The following is a 17,358-nucleotide window of genomic DNA, read 5'->3' on the forward strand; positions in this document are numbered from 1 at the left end:
AGTATACTATAGACACCTAACCCACTGTCTTCATAATAATTTTCTTAGTAGATGCAAATGAGCTGCTCAGTGTCTGTCACAACTAAGAATTCCATGACCAAGGATGACATGTAGCTTCTTAGCCACAGTTCCACATTTAGCCATTGTCCTCTTAGTCTGTCTTTAAACACCAGACCGTTTCTCCTAATGGTCTCCATGGGTTCCATACTTAACTGTGGTGTTTCCATGAATACCACTTGATTTCAGATGAGACGACCTACCAGCTAGCTGCTCAGGTAACACAGACAGCTGTTCTTCTAATTCCCAAGTGAGAAGCAGGGAAACAAGCTAACACATCTGTCAGATTCTCTCATTGTGAAGGCCTTTCCCTGTTGATGAGTGAGCCCTGCAAGCTCAGAGAAACCCGCCTTGAAGTGAAATTTATGCAGACATTAAGGTTGAGGTTTTTATTTAATACAAAGAAAACTATCCAAGGAACATAACTTCAAGAAGCATTAGGTTCAAAATCCAATGCCTAAGCTCCAAACAACAAAGGGGATTTATTATTTGGTTCACTGTTGCTGCTGCCACAGTTTTAGGGTCAGATCTGCTATAGCAGGAACAACTTACTCCATTCCCCACCAAGGAGACAGCACAAGACATGGCTTCCATTCAAGCGCTGTCCCTCGTACAGTGCTTTGCCTAAACTGGACTTTCTACCAAACTAAGCTAAGCATCCAAAGCCATGGCCAGCAGTCTTCACCAGTTATTAGAGCTTCTTCCACTGTGATAAAGCAAGATTAGTTAGTGTTCCAGTCCCCAAATGCTTTGAGAATTTCTGCCATCTGCTGGCTGAAACTTGCTGGAAGGTGAGATCATGGTGTTGGGGCTGGAGAACAGCTCAGCTGTTAAGAGCACTTCCTGTTCTTTAAGAGCATAACATTGATTTCCAGCACCCGTGTTTGGCAGCTCACAGTCACCTGTAACTTAAGCTCCAGGAATCCAACACCCACTCCTGGACTTCCCAGGAACCTGCAAGCACATGTACATACCACCCCCATATGTGTGTGTGTGTGTGTGTGTGTGTGTATACACACATATATACATATGTGTGTGTATATGTATGTATATGTATGTATGTATGTATATATGTATATATACTTTAAGATATGTTTCTCGAACTGTAGTCAATTTTGGTCAACCAAGACATAACACAAGTGTCTGATGTTGTCTTCCTTTTTCAGAATATGAAGTTATATCCAGAGAAAATGGGTCATTCAGTGGGAAGAACAAATCCATTCAAATTACCAATCAAACCTTTTCTACAGTAGAAAACTTAAAACCAGATACAAGGTAAGGCCCAGTGCTATTCCGGGTGAATTCTGGGAGTAGCATAAACTGCAATTACAATTAAAAACAGAACGATACCTTCTCTGCCTTATAGGAGGATCTTGCTTTAATTCTGGGTTCCTTTAATGTGATTTTCAATACATTATATCACATTTTCAAAATATTCTTGTTGTTAGGAATAAAGGAGTTAATAGGATGCCCTTATAGATTAACAGTATAAATGACAACCTAAAAATAGGCCATTAGCAAATATTGGTTCTTTTTGTTTATTTGTTTGTTTTTGTTTTTGTAGACAGGGTTTCTCTGTGTAACAGTCCTGGCTGTCCTGGAATTCTCTTTGTAGACCTCAAACTCACAGAGATCCACCTACCTCTGCCTCCCACATGCTGGGATTAAAATGTGTGCTACCACTGCCCATCTTTGCAAATACTGACTTTTAAATATTAAAATTTAGAACAGTCCGCAGATAGAGATAAATGGAGTGTGCAAGGCATAAACCAGACTTGAGGAGCTGACTCTGATGCTGGACTGGGGAAAGGAAGGGAAGCAAACTACTTGACAAAATGTGAAGATTTTATTAAAAATAGCTCCTTACTGGCCCAATGTTGTATTCGATGCTGCTCTATTAAGTGATGAGATACCATGGCCAAGGCAACTTATAAAAGGAAAACATTTAATTGGGGCCTTGCTTACAGTTTCAGAGGCTAAGTCCATGATCATCATGTGGGAAACATGACAAGGGGCAGGCATGGCACTAGAGCAGTAGCTGGGAGCTTACAGCTTAGCAGGATGGAGACGGAAAGAGCAGAAGATGAGCCTGACTTCTGGAGTGAGCTTTTGAAACCTCGAAGTTCACCCCCAGTGACACACCTCTTCCCACAAGGTCACACCTCTTCCCACGAGGCCACACCTCTCCCACAAGGCCACACCTCCTAATCCTTTCCAAACTGGTCACTCACTAGGGTCCAAACATTCAAATACATGAGCACATGGGGGCCGTTCTCCTTCAGAACACACAGAAGCAGCAGCCCTCTGCTTTGGGGACTTCTTACACTGAAAAGAGAATAGATCCTTTGATCAATAGATCCTGGTGATCAGTTGCATATTTTATACTGTTTATACATTAACATGAGGTCATTCATATTTCAGTATAGTTTTACGATCTCTTTTTAGTCTAAAATACCAAGTCATTTTATTAATGAAAGAAAAATAAGGCCCCTCAGACATTTCTGATTAGCTGTAGAGAAGTTCCTGGAAGAGCTTTCCTTGCTCTAAGTTTCCTTTGCTGTGCCCTCTCCATCGTCTTCTGACTGCGCTGAGCAGGGCATTGATAGTGACAAGAACAGAGCTCTTTAAACTCTGGTAGTGGGGACATTCTTCTCATCATTTTAGAGAAAAAGAAACGACTAATTAATTGAGGTTACCTATGTATAAACTTCTGTTCTTTGCTGAAAAATATATTCCTTGCAAAAATATGATTTTAAAGTGCCACCCTCCCTAATCCTTCCCAAAAAGTTCTATCAATTAAGGACAGAGAATTTATCTTAGGCTTTACTATTGCTGTGAAGAGACACCATGACCATGGCAACTCGTATAAAGGAAACATTTCATTGTAATGGCTTGCTTACAGTTCAGAGGTTTGGTCCATCGTGTCAGGGAACATGGTGGCATGCAGGCAGGCACAGTGCTGGAGAAAGAGTTTAGTGTCCTACATCTTGCAGGCAGCAGGAAGTCTACTGACCGTTACACTGAGTGAAGCTTGAGAAAAAGATCTCAAGGCCACCCCCAGTGACACACTTCCAACAGAAGGTGTGGCCCAGATTAAATGTGTGCCCTCCAGCCTCTAGGTCTGGATTAAAGGCAAGTGTCATCCAGCCTCTGCCAAGAGCACACTTCCTCCAACAAGGCCCACACCTTCTAATAGTGCCACTCACTATGATCTTATAGGAGCCAAATACACTCTAACTACCACAAGCTTCAAATATGAGTCTTTGTGGGCCATTCTCATCCAACCATCACAATCAGAACTCCAGCCCACGCCCCAGTACTACCTCTTTATTTCTTTCATACCAAATCTTCTTTCTTTCCATTAGCCAGGAACAACACAGTCCTTTCTCTTCTGGGCAGCATGCAGGTCTTGTTGAACTGAAAGTAAAACTGTAGAGTCGTCTGAGAGCAAGCCTCTGTGTCTCTAAGACCACCAACTATTTTTAATTCTACAATAGTGGAGCTGATAAATAGTACCTCAAACCATCAATCTGGCACCAGTGCTGATTGGGACAGGCAGTGTGGCTTAGCTGATCTTTGGGGTCTTCTGGCACATAGTCCTGGGATAGGCAAAGCCAGGCAGAGTCAGTGAGAGTCAACTAAGACCCAGATCAGCCCACAGAGAATGGTCTCAGTCAGCAGCTTGTCTTTGAGTCTGCTTTGAGATGAACTGGTAAGTGCTTTGTTTGGTAACATTGATGTTATAGGCTCTTCCTGATGAACTAGTTGGCAACACAGATGGACGCACACGATCACCTGGTCTAAAAAGCTCAGGTTTGTTCCAGAAAGCCTACTTCTCTCTTTACTCTACTGAAAAACTGAAGAATCTGTTGCATGTGCCAGAATTACATGTGGTCCAACAATTTCCTATGGAAAATAGAGCCTGATAATTAAAATAAAACAAATCCACTTCATTTGACATCTCTGGGCTCAGGAAGATTCTGGGGAACAATCTTTCCTCTAAGACTAAGACCTGCCCGAGTTTGGGACTCCTGGTTTCAGAGTTGATAAAACTTTGGCACTAATGGTTAGCTGCAACACAAACAGTGACTTCTTATAAACTGTGAATCTGGCTCAAAAACAGATGTGTGGAATAGCCATTAGGAATCCATCACAGGGTTTATATAAAATTCAGGTGTCTGCAAGTTCTTTATTTACTTTTCAACACCATCTATGGATTTGGTATAAAGTAAAATAAGGTGCCAAAAGCATCAGGCATTTTACTTAGTTTTATTGTAGGTGTGGGCAACAGACGAATAATTCTGTCCTTGTTAAAGAAAGAAATGGAGGCAGTTGCTCAGCTAGTAACTTGTCACCAGGCAGAAGGACAGCTCTCCAAATATGGATCTCTACTTGTCTGTAAAGAGAACAGTTTTGTGGCCATCACTACATGCCTTGTTATTACAGAATTCCTTGTATCTAGAAAATCACAGCACCGGAGTTAGAAGTGAAGCCCAACTCTAGAATGTCCAGTTTCTGACCCCAGACCCCCGAAAGTGAAAGACACAAGAAACTTCTCTCGGAGCAAAATGGGCAGCCAGGTCATGATCCTCCATGATTTCTGCATCTTTTTTCCCTTCTGTCGCTTCTGTCCTCTCTTATCCCCACCCCTCCCCTTTATTTCCTCTTCTCTTCCCTTCCATTTGAGACAAGTTGCTATGCTACTCAAGCTGGCCTCAAATTTGTAATTCTGCTTCAGCTTTGTAAGAGGCTGGGATTGCAGTGTATGCCATCATGCAGGTTCTGTCCCTAACTGAGCTGTCTGACTCCTCTCTGGCCCCGAGCTCCTTAACTGTATCCCACTGGTACAATGAATGACATTACGTGTTGCTAAGTTTCCTGAATTGCTGTAGGCCTCCAATGTCCTTGAGATGAGGTCACAAAAACTGTCTCCTTGTTGCTTCTTATTATTCTTTCTTATTCCACTTATTCTGATTCTCTTCCTCTGACAGAAGGCCTCACCTAAATGGGTCTCCAGCACTTCAAGACCTCAGCAGGGGTAAAATGAGCTAACCGTCATACAGTCCAAACCGACAGACAGTCACTGAGTGTTTTTGCATAATAACAAGTTTTATAAGAAGCAGTTTACTTGAGGTTTGAGATTTTGCTAACCTAACTTTTCTAACCAGTAGAAGTTATGTAACTAAAAGTACATTAAGCAGTGAAAGCTGGAACTCTGTTCTAAGTTTACACCAAATCTGAAGTCTAGAGAGCAGGGCTGAGGGGGTGATGGAGGCACCCACCCCTCCTGCCTTACTCCAAACACCTCCTTCAGGGCAGCTCCTAGATGCGGACATCCTGCTTCTGACAGATTAGCTCTGGAAATGCAGACCATACTTTCTGGGACCATTTTTTTTTTCAATTTATTCCAGTGGCTGATTTTTTTTTTTTAAATTTTACCCTTCATTATTCTTCCCCATTAGGAGAATTCATGGATTTTTTTTAAAAGTCTTTTAATGTATCAAAGTCTTGCCACCACTTCCCAAGAAACAAATATTGGAAAAACATGAAAAACAGCAGTATAAGGCTTTACATATCTTTGTTTCTTTTGGGCTGAATGTGGATTTTAAGATAAAATTATGATAAAATGAAGACCTTCTAAAAGTTATTGGACTTTCCTATAACTTCTAGCCCTGCTGTGTGTCTAAACCACCATTATAATTCTGGTCCCTCAAATAGAGCACATTATTTTACTCTCAGTTTTGGGGCTTTTGCCACTATACCTTGGTACTCTAAAAATTTACAGTTTGTTTTTTTTTATTCTCTTTACATTTTCTTGGGCACAGAGTGGGTCTTTTTTATCTTGAAAACAAACATCTTCAAGTTCAGGGAAATTTCTCACCCAATCTCTAGGATTAAGGTCCCCATTTTATAGTTTCTGCCAGTTGGGTGTTCAATAATCTAATTTTCTATTTTTAACTGACTTTTATGACTAGTTGTCTGTAGATTGTCAACTTTATCTTCTAAATGTCTTTTTTTTGGTTTCTACGCTCATTCAAATAACTTTGCTAAAATGTTGAGGTGGCACCCTATATTTAGGGACAATCGTCATTCTCTGAGACTTGACTCTTAGAGGCAGATAGTGTCATTCAGGTGACAGAACGTGCTTTCTGGGAAAGATTTTGCCAGCACAAGTATTTTTTATTTATATAGGGCTTAGTCAGCCAAAGCATGCCCTCATGTTGTTAAACATAGTTTAAAAATATTTCTTTCAAATTTGTATCATAAAATATTGGGGGAAATCTTCAGAAAAAGTAAGTTATGGAAACTGTGTCCATGCTAGAAGTGGAGATGAAATGGAAGGAGCTGAGATAAAATGGCATGGAAAGGCATCACGTGGTCAGATCTGCACACGGCACGGGGCGGCTGGCGTGGCCGAGAACAGCTACGACATACACTCCTCCTCAGTGAAGCTGCAGATCCATGTGAATCCTTCCCCCACTGCCTCCCCTATTCAGCTTACCAGTTCTGTGAGGTTTTGTTATCATTGGGACGGTCTGAAGGCACCAGCCTTAGGAAGAGTAGAACCTTGGAAATACCCACGTATGGGCCTGAAGTAAATGGCATAGGTGTTTTCAAATCAGCATTGTTTATACAGCTTGTGCGATCACGTGTGTGCATGCCATGACGCCCTGTGGAGGGCAGGGGACAGACAGCTCTGGGTTTTAGGCCTCGCTTTCTTTAAAGTAGAAGAGGCCGCTTTTATTGTTTCCTGCTATGTGGCTATGCAAGCTGGCCTGTGGGTCTCTGGAGATTGTCTTCACCTCCTACCATGCTACAGATGCTGAATTTGGGATTACAGATTGGATGCGTTGTCTCCACCCCCAGCCCTGCTTGCTATGGGTTCCAGGGATTGGAACACCGGTTCTCACACTTGCATGCCACTCTCCCAGCCGGGCATTTTCTTATGGTAATGGCATAGCACCTTACATGTAGCTAAGAACTGAAAGGGAAGCTTGAATTCTATTTCACAAATATTTAAAGTTTTGGAAAAGTCAAAGTATTGGAATAGTTACAAACATCACTGACCTGAGATGAGACTTGGAGGGAGTAGCTCATAGGGTTTGTGTGATGAATTACTTTATAAATGCAGAATGACCATGTATGACACATGGTAGGGACTTTAAAAAGTGGTTCCCATTGTGTGAGCACTGGAATCGGTCCTACTACACTCCAGAAATGATCTACCTGTAAAGAAGCTCACTCCATGGAGCCTCCCACTTCCCTTGTAGCACCATCTGCACCCAGCTGAGCACCACGGCCCCCCTGCTGATTCTCACTTGCTTATCAAACACTTACCTGGTGTGGGCTGCATTCTTACTTTGTTGCAAGCTTCTCAAAGATGTCCTTTATACCCCAAACCTTGCAAAGATCACAAACACAGCTGCATCCTCTGCTGAAGGAAGTCAGTTTCAGACAGATGTGCACTGCTTCCCTGCTCTGGGCTTCTCAACAGGATCTGCAGTTTATACAGCTTGTGAAGAAGATCTGTCAACTATGACTCACTCATAAAATAAGGATGGAGCCAAAGCAATTCTACATTTTCTTAAAGGACCTGAGCAGTCCAAGACTGACTTACTGAGTAGAGGGAGAACAAAGTCTCAGGCTTTGTGTTCATGCTCTCAGGACACTAGTGGGCCCATTTTCTGGACAACCTGGCTTGCTGTGCTGTGCAGCACACATGCTCATGTGCCTCCTTTCTTGCATTTCTCAGAACCAGGGGCCACAGAACTCACTCCAGTAACTCAGTCTTCATTTTCAGCAGCGGGGGTGGGACAAATGATGTGCATTAAAAAAAAAACTTACCCATTACCATTCTGGGTTGTGATTCCAATACCACAGTGGGGAACACTGGGCTGGCAGGTGACATCTGGAGCAAAGGAGGCTCCTTATCCTGGAATGAGAGTGGTCACCACATAGCTTTCCTAGAGAAACCTGCCTGGTGATTTCTAACTTTTGTTAATGTTTTTCTCAAATAAAGTAATAGACAAAATGTTGAGAAAGTAAAACTTGAAATTGTCACGATGTAACAGAAACAGTAGTATAGCAAGAAAATGTCATTCCTTAAAGCCCTCAGAGTTGTTACTATTATTTTTATTTCTCCTTATACAGTTATGAATTCCAGGTGAAACCCAAAAATCCACTCGGTGAAGGCCCTGCCAGCAACACGGTGGCATTCAGTACTGAATCAGGTAATCATGTCAGTAGTGTCCACAGGGATGTAACCGGACATAATCACAAGTGTGGGCATAGGAGGAGCTTGTTTGAAACCCAGAGTGTCTTGAATTCTGCAGCCCTTGAGAGGAAGCTAATAGATGTACTTATTATAGTTATCACTGCTTTTCTCCATTTGTGTTTATGTCAGGAAAGAAACTAAAATGAAAAACTGTAATCTACACCCCAAAATATAGTACCCAAATGTTTCCTTGCACGCCCAGAATAATATCCATCAAGTACCTCAGAGGAGGAAGTTATAAGTTCTGAGAAATTATCTGCACACTCCAAGCTTCAATTCATCAATAAAAATCTATATGCACAGACAAATTTGTATAATTCTAAACTGTATCATATCTTGGTAACTTTACAATTAATAGTTTTGTAGAAAACTAAATGAGAAGGCTCTTGAAAAAGCTAGAACAACCTATGCTCAAATTTACTCAAATCATGTGTAAAAGATGCAGCTGAGTACCTGAAGGATGATCAACAGCCATTTCCAAAACAAAAGAAACTTTCAGATTCAAGCTTTAGCATGATTGTACATCATATAAACAATACCTACCTTCCTCACCATAATACTGTAATATTAAAACTTTATCTAAAAGACTCTTCCATGTGTGTTGTTTCTCCTCAGCTGACCCAAGAGTGAGTGAGCCAATTTCTGGTAAGTACCAGTCTCATTGGGGACTATACATTCCAAAATTAGATAAGCACAGCAAACTTGAGTTGAGCATCTTCCTTTCTAGAAAGATAGAAGAGGTGTCGCTCTTAAATACATAAGCACTCAGAACTCATTGTGGCAGTGCTGAAATTGGCTTTAACTCATATACCAGTTCACTCAAAATCTGTTTAATTTGCTCACATTAAATTTTATAATATGTTGAGCCAGGCAGTGGTGGTGCATACCTTTGATCCTAGCACTTAGGAGGCAGAGACAGGAGGATCTCTGTGAGTTTGAGGTCAGCCTAGTCTACAGAGGGAATTCCAGTGCAGATTCCAAAAGCTACAGAGAAACCCTATCTTGAAAAACCAAAAACACCAATCAACGAAACAAACAAATAAAAAACCTATTTATACTATGTTGCAAATAAGAGCCCCAAATGTGTCTACAAACCCAGCACAGCAGACACTAGTGCAATACTTAAGATATGGCTGAAATTTATTTCACTAGTGACAGAAACTTAGATTGGAGTCTGTTAAAACCTTTCAAATACTTTCAGCCCCCAATATTTAATGCAGTAAAGAAAGGAGGTCTCAGGAAGTGGGCAAAGAAGTCTGCAGGTTGCTTCTGTTGTAAAGCTTTTAGTTCTTCAGAGTTAAACATTGAACCCAAATCATGTGCTTTCCTCATGCAGCAGGAAGAGACGCCATCTGGACTGAAAGACCCTTTAATTCAGACTCTTACTCCGAATGCAAAGGCAAACAATATGTTAAAAGGACATGGTATAAAAAATTTGTTGGAGTCCAGCTATGTAACTCTCTCAGATACAAGATTTATTTAAGCGACTCCCTCACAGGTATGTTCCAATACCCTAGTCTTTCTGTGACATTTCAGACTCAGCACTTTATCCAAATTTCTTTCAGAAAATGTTACAGACATAGGTAAAACAATTAATCTTAGAAACAAGGACTTAGATCTGCGATTTCGACGCAGATAATGAAAATGCAACATAACATAGTGACGCCACGATCAACCTGAATGCATAGGGTACTTGCCTAGCAAAGCTCAGTACTGTCACAACCACCCAAGAATTTAAATCCTACTACTAATCATGAAAGGAACGTGACATCCTTAAAATGCCAGAAGGGCTCAATCCCCTGCACTATGTTTGTTTATGTCTTTTCTAGAATATTCATATAGTAAAAACCTTGTGGTCCCGCATTCATTCATCAGGTTGTATTCTGGGTTTGGTGGGTGACAAAGTACCAAATGCCATATTCCTGCTTTCATATAGGAGAGACACATTAAATAAATGTGTAAATTACCCAAGAATGTCACAGAGACACAGAATGGCTCAGCAGAATGGAGGCTCCTTTAGTTGAACAGATTTAGGGAAGGTCTGTGTGCAAAGGTATCATGTCTGCTTAGAATAAATTTTGAGAAGAAATCAATGACAGAAGAGTCTAGAACAAGAGTCTCTGGAGAGGTAGAGGGAAAAAAAAAATGTGTAAAGGCCCAAGGCAAGACATACTGTAGTTTTGGCTGAGATTTAGTAAAGGAGAAGTTATATTCTGATTGTAACGGGAGATTGCGGAGGAGAATTATGGAGGGAGTAATAACTTGCATTTTAAAAGTCACTGTGATCTGAAGGGGAAAGGGGAACATTAGGAGGTAAGAGTTAAGCAAGGACATCAGCTGGGAAACCTTTCCTGGTGCAAGAGATGCTCATGGCTTTTCCTCTGAGAAGTTAAGTGAAAAGAAAAGCAAAACTATTCTTTGAAATAATTCATTATGGAATTTCCATACACTAAAGAAAAGGGCATTGTTTCATTTCTGGTCCTTCAGGAAAGTTTTACAACATAGGAGATCAGAGGGGCCATGGAGAAGATCACTGCCAGTTTGTGGATTCATTTCTAGATGGCCGCACGGGACAGCAACTTGCCTCGGACCAGTTACCCACCAAAGAAGGTATGCTTTCTGACCACCCTACGCAGAGGGTTGTGCAGATTAGCAGGGAAAGCAATAAGTTGACAGAAATGGCTACAGAACTGCTACTCTGTCACTAGGGGAAGAAGAAACTTAGCTCTCAATTCAAGCAGAGATCTAGAAAAATTAGATCTATAAATGTATTCTGAGAAAACTACAATCTTCCCCAAGTTTCCAGCCCTCCTGTTACCCCAGTCAGTGCGCTCTCAGCTCCAGTCATACGGAACATGCCGGAACATCTTCTTTGCTCCCTTAACAAGTGTTTCTACCATACAAGGAAAACATAGTATTTTCCTTAAAATAATCTATATAAAAACAATTATAATAATTCTGAGAAGTGAATATACTCAACAAATTGCTAAATACATATTAACAGCAGGCTGTGTAGGGAGGACTGAAAATTTAACTCTTGCCTCAGCAGAGCAGAATGGTGTCCATTGTCCAGATCACTCAGGAAACACCTGATTATTTAAGGTTTCTTGTAACACGTTTTGTCCATGAACACAAAAATATCCAGCCTCTTGAAGATGCCTGTACAAGACACTTGGACATTAAGAGGCTGCTGAAACTATTACTCTAGTACTGACTTGCTAAGACAAATGCCAAGCTATTAAGTCCTCGGGTCATTGTGTTTCTGGATTAAGTATCAGATCCTCTATAATTACTAGTTTTCTCTATTGCTTTGTTTCACTCAGAGTCATCTTTACACTAAACAGCCTTATATCTGTGAATAGTGGGCAAAGATATGGAAGATCTAGAAAACTAAATAAACACTTTTTCCTCTTAGGCTACTTCAGAGCCGTTCGTCAGGAACCTGTCCAGTTTGGAGAGATAGGCGGTCATACCCAAATCAATTATGTCCAGTGGTATGAATGTGGGACCACAATTCCTGGAAAATGGTAGCTGTAGCACAGTAGTTTCCAAAGTACTTCTGGTTCATTATCACAAAAGGAAACAAAGATCCCGTTGGAAATCCGATGGTGTTTGTCACCCCCACTCCAAGCTATTTTGTTTACTGTGTATAAAAGTTTGCAGCCCAACTGAGAGCAGTACTAGATGTTCATTATTAGAAAAGATTTCTGAGACGATTTATCAGGTTTACAAAGATGCTTTAAGAAAGCAAGATGTTAACATTAATAGAATAACATTTTTAGGGAAGCGGGCTCCCTATTCATGATATTTTAAGAGAACATTTGTATATTATTTATCACACTGTTGTAATGTTTTCAGATACTTTTATAACAAAATTAATGTCAAAAAATCTTTAATATGCTTTATAAAAAGTCTTTATTAATGTGTACGTGTTGTTGGTGGTGAGTTAATCCCATAAATCTCTACCTGGTTTAACTTATTGGATCAAATAATCTTCAGCATAGACATGTGAGAGATAGTGGTTCTAATATTTAAAATTATGTAAACTTCAATTTGTTAGCACAGATGAACAGATTTTCGAGTTTAAATAGTTATGTATTCATGCTCACTTCTCCATAACCTGCCAGCAAATTACTGGAAAGAAAAATCTATATAATTTTATCTCAACCAAACAACTGATAATCTGATGTGTCAAATGATAAATTTTGATGTTTTGATTCTGTACCCATAATATTTCGTCTAAAAATACTTTCTCAAACTCTTCCTTTTAACAATCTTTTGAGCAGCTCTGTGGTCCTATTCAAGCTGTCTGTAGAGACTGAGTGTGCAGTCAACATGTAAAGACAATGCATGTGAGAAGCTATTGTTTTGGAGGATATATTATATATTTATACAGTAAGGCCATGAATGAATGTATCAGAGATTGTTTTGTGACACTGTTTACTCATGCTGTAACAAAATTGACTTGTTATAAAAGGAAAGTACACTTTGGGGGGGAGGGAGCAAGAATATTATTGCCTGCCCTGAAAAGACTTTTCTCCATGTGTATCTTTCAATATGCTTCAGTTTTATCAATGCTACATTTTGTACTTTTTAAGCAAATATAAACTCTGCAATAAAAAGATATAGGTTTTTAAAAAGTGATTTTTAAAATGTCCTGAATAGTTTGCCAATATGTAAATACATCGTTAACTCATAAGGAAAAATCAGAAAATTAAGAGCTTCTAAACCCCTATTATGTTTACATTCTAAGTCAATCAAATATGATATATATATATATATATATATATTTCCCTGAATGGAAATCAATTTCATAAATTTTATTTGAAGACCATATACCAATAAGATGACTAGTTTCCTTATATCTGAAATAATTAATAATTAAATTACAAGACCCTTATTATTATTGGATTCAATCACCTTTATTAGCCTATCAATGTTCCATTTATACATAATGTCTAGTCATCTTCTCAAAGGGCTCTACTTTTAGTACATCATGTTAATAGTAAATAGCCAAGTGTGATGGCTAAACCTTAGCCTAGCTTTTTAATATCCTCTGGGAACTAGAAAGCCAATCATTTTATTTATTTTGGGGGAGTAAATTGTCATTTTTTATTGGAAAACAAATATACAACTTGGAATGGATTTGAGGCAAATTGTGCCATAAGCAGATTTTTAAGTGGCTAAACAAAGTTTCAAAAGCAAGTAACAATAAAAGAAAATGTTTCTGGTACAATACCAGCAGTACAAAAAAATAGTGTACGAGTACCTGAATAAAATACCTGTTTTGCAATAGTGCAACTTTGAAGAACATATTGTTGACTGTCCACAGTCCATGCAGTGTTACAGCTCCACACTTCAACAATAACATGCTGACCGTTCCTAAAAACTCCTTTAAAAAGGCATAACACAGATGTTCCCTCATTTGACCAACTCCATCTAAGTTTAGATGTGCAGAAGGGCTTGGATATATCCAGAGTAAGCCACATGCAACATGCTACTTGATCAATTTTCTAAACTAAGGTTTAAGGACAATGTCAGAAGATAAGGGAAGAAAACATTGAGGAATGAAATGGTCTGGTCTTGTCTGGACTAGTAGAGACCGGTCTGAATCAGTCGAACTGGTCTGAATCTTTCTGGTCTAGTCTAAACTGATCTGCTCGGCTCTGAACCAGTCAAGACAGTTCTGGTCAGGTCTCGACCAGTCTAGGATGCTGGCTTGGGTGTCTCTGGCTTGGATAGTGGTTAGTGTCTGACCCATGGAAGCAGAACTAACAATCAACAGACCTAGACCACAATCCCATTATGCCTCTTGTTCTCCCCCCCCCCCCGCCCCCACACCGTATCACATTTCATTCCGAAACTCACTCACTTCTCTCTCCCCTTCCTTCTCCATCCCACCCTGGTCTTCTTTTGTTTGTTTTTGAGAAAAGGGTTTGCTATGTAGTCCAGACTGGCTTTGAACTTATTATTCTCCTGGCTCTACTTCCCAGGGCTTGGATTACTGGCATGCCACATCACACTCGACATTTTTTTTCAATTTATCATAGGCAAAAGAACTCAAGAAATTCTGTGGGACTCAGCATGGGCTGAGCTGCAGCTGCTTCAGCTTCTGCTCTGATGTCTGCTGATGTGCTTATTACTTCATTCTGGAAATTCTCCATTTAAGGAGAAGCTGCCATGACTCAGTGGCCTCTGTGAACAGCAGGGCAAGGCGCGTCTCGTCACTCATTTGACTCCAGGGCAGGCGTTTTCACTGGAGTGGGGAGCATGCAAAGCCCCTTTCCTCTTCATGTTGCTTCCCCACAAAGGGAATCTCCATCAACTGAACACTTCTCTGTGGGCCACTCTCTTCTTCAGCAGAGAGGAAACGCCTTAATCTGGACCTGGTCCAGGTGGGCCGTACTTAGTCGCCCTGCTCTCCATTCTGGGTTTGTTGTTTTGTTTTGTTTTTGGTTTTGAGACAGGTTTTCTCTATGTAGCTATGGAGTCTGTCCTGGAACTTGCTCTGTAGACCTGGCTGGCCTCAAACTCACAGAGATCCACTTGCCTCTGCTTCCCGAGTGCTGGGATTAAAGGTGTGCATCACCAACACCTGGCCTCCATTCTGCTCCCAGTCAGAAGAAAAGGGGGGAGGAGCTAAGCTTAGGTTAATGCAGTCCAGACACAGGCTCCAGAGTCATCCTGACTAAGCTATCTCAAATGGTCCAGAGCCTCTCCATGGACCAGGTTTCTCATAAGTGGCAGAGAAACAGCCCTGAACAAATAGGTCGGAAAGTCTCTGCAAGGCCACTACACAAGCTGCACTGAGTTCCCCTAGAGCCTATCCTCAAGGCTACCTAGACGGTGTGGAAAACAAAAGCTGTATATATGCTGGACAGGAAAGGAGGAAATCTCAGCTAAGACCTGCTCCCTGCGGAAGGCATTGCAAGAAGGCAGAAACACCCTCAGTTCCGTTTATTCTGAGGGAAGAGACAGCAGACACAGTGACTCCCTTACACACATGGAGGTGCCTGCTGTGTTTCTTTCCACGTAAAGGGGATTCAGCAACAGAACACTTGTAGCCGTACTACCTCCTCACACACAGTGACTTCCGGATTCCTTGATGTGGAATAAGTAACAAGTAGTACACAGCTGTGTCCTTCCAATCACACTCAGGGTAGAGGGCCCACAATATCACACACATCCATGCCCTCCTAGCTGGGCAAAAGCCGGTGACTGACAAAGGGAAGTTCAGGGTTAGGTAGTGCATTTGCCAATAAATCAATCCATACTTCTTCTTAAATAGTCTTCTATTTTCCCTTAGGTTACAACCTTTAAAATTTCAATTGCCTAGCTAGGTACGGGGCATACACTTTTCATGACAGCACTTGGGAGTCAGAGGCAGGTAGATTTCTGTGACTTCAAGGCCAGCCTGGTCTACAAATCAAGTTTCAGGCCAGCCAGAGCTACATAGAAAGACCTTGTCTCAAAAACAAACAAACAAACAAAGGTCTGGGTGTCAGACAGGTGATGAGAATGCGTTCATTTGGCCCTCGAAAGGCTCTGACCCTGGGGTCGTGGAGATGGCTCAGGGGGAAGGGCACTGGCTTTGCAAGCATGAGGATCTGCATCCCCACCCCAGCAGCCATGTGAAAGCTGCCTGACTGTGTGCACCTGCAATCCCCAGGGCTCGGGAGAAGACAGAGGCAGGAGGATGGTTAACAACTCCTGGTCACTGAAAAACAGCTAGTGCCAGGTTCAATGAGAGACTCTGTCTCAGGGGAATATGTTAGAAAGGGATACTCCAAGATACCTAACATTGTCCTCTGACCTTGTCCCCCTGCTCCCAACATGCGCACACACAAGAACCCAACATGTACCTCACATGGTTACTGCTGGGATGAAGTAAGACATCTTACATAAGCTTCCTGGTGTAACAGGGATGGGAAATATATTACCAACCCCTATGAGCTACGACCCCTGAAAGCACAGGCTTCCGAAACCCCACAGGTGCCCTGCTTCTTGGTGCTGATGCTCAAGTTGCTCCAGGACCACGTCAAGTCAAGGGGAGAATATGATCATAACTCACCCTGAGCCTGGTCACAGAAATGTGCAGGAGCGAGGCCAGGGAGGGTGAGAAGGGAGCAGAAAGCCTCCCCACACCTTACCGTCTGATCTGCTCCTTGGCCAAGGAGAGTGCGTTCTCAATGGCCAATCTTTGGTCTCGCTCTTCTTCTAGCAGCTTCTTTAACTCACTCACTTCTTGTTTCGTGCTGCAGAGCTGTTGCTGGACTTCAGACAATCTGCAGGGTGAAAGGCAGGCAAAGGGCATCACTGGATGTAGGACGCGATCGTCACATGGCTGGAAGCATTTCCCCAAATAGGAAAACTAAACTAACATAGAAGTACAGCTACAGAACAATTACAGCAGAAAATACCTATGGGGAGATTCGAGCCCGTCAGAGCAGCTGTAATTCTAGCGTTTGTAGTGCTGTGTGTGTGCACTTGTGTTACAAGAACTGTTCACTTCTTGCACAACATCTGTTAGGTACTGTTGCATTCAATCTTTACATCACTCTGTGACACTATTCAGATACTAGGACTCACTAAGAGCATATGGTGAATTCTGCTCCACCAAGATTACAACCCAATTTCATTAAAATAGAACACACTGGCCATACAAAACAATAGGTTTCATTATGATGTTTCCACACGCATAGATAAGATCTTTTTATCATGTTCACCCATCACCCTCTCTTGTCTACCACCCAATTTCTTTGCACACAGTGTATGATGGAGGAGAATCCTGCTCCTCTACCTTGGATGCAGCTCCTCTGTGGCCTCTGAATCCCTCTTTCTCTTTCCATTCGTTTCCTGGGGCGCTCCTGGAACATCATCTACATTTGGTGACCCCTAGAAAAAAACAACAGTGGAGCAGGTGTGACTGAAGCTCTTCAGACATCCTGTGTGCAAACTGAGAGCCTTCCACTGTGTAGGGAAGCGACTGCCCCTAGCTATCACTCTGAGCACTTCCCGCCACAGCC

The 17,358-nt window shown here is 41.5% G+C and overlaps 1 protein-coding gene across 8 annotated transcripts in view; it reads left to right on the forward strand.

Annotated features, from left to right (window-relative positions):
• Positions 1-12,260, forward strand: part of LOC119825216 (ABI family member 3 binding protein) — a 213,737-nt gene extending 201,477 nt beyond the window's left edge. For all 8 annotated transcript variants that reach the window (XM_038345948.1, XM_038345949.1, XM_038345951.1 and 5 more), the window contains 6 exons: positions 1,224-1,332; positions 8,209-8,288; positions 8,948-8,977; positions 9,669-9,830; positions 10,820-10,942; positions 11,748-12,260. In XM_038345948.1, the coding sequence (XP_038201876.1) occupies positions 1,224-1,332; positions 8,209-8,288; positions 8,948-8,977; positions 9,669-9,830; positions 10,820-10,942; positions 11,748-11,863 (620 nt within the window). In that variant the 3' untranslated portion in view covers positions 11,864-12,260. The remainder of the gene's footprint in view (positions 1-1,223; positions 1,333-8,208; positions 8,289-8,947; positions 8,978-9,668; positions 9,831-10,819; positions 10,943-11,747) is intronic.
• Positions 12,261-17,358: the final 5,098 nt, after the last annotated feature.

The sequence above is a fragment of the Arvicola amphibius genome, chromosome 10, assembly GCF_903992535.2.
Source record: "Arvicola amphibius chromosome 10, mArvAmp1.2, whole genome shotgun sequence".
Taxonomy (NCBI): domain Eukaryota; kingdom Metazoa; phylum Chordata; class Mammalia; order Rodentia; family Cricetidae; genus Arvicola; species Arvicola amphibius.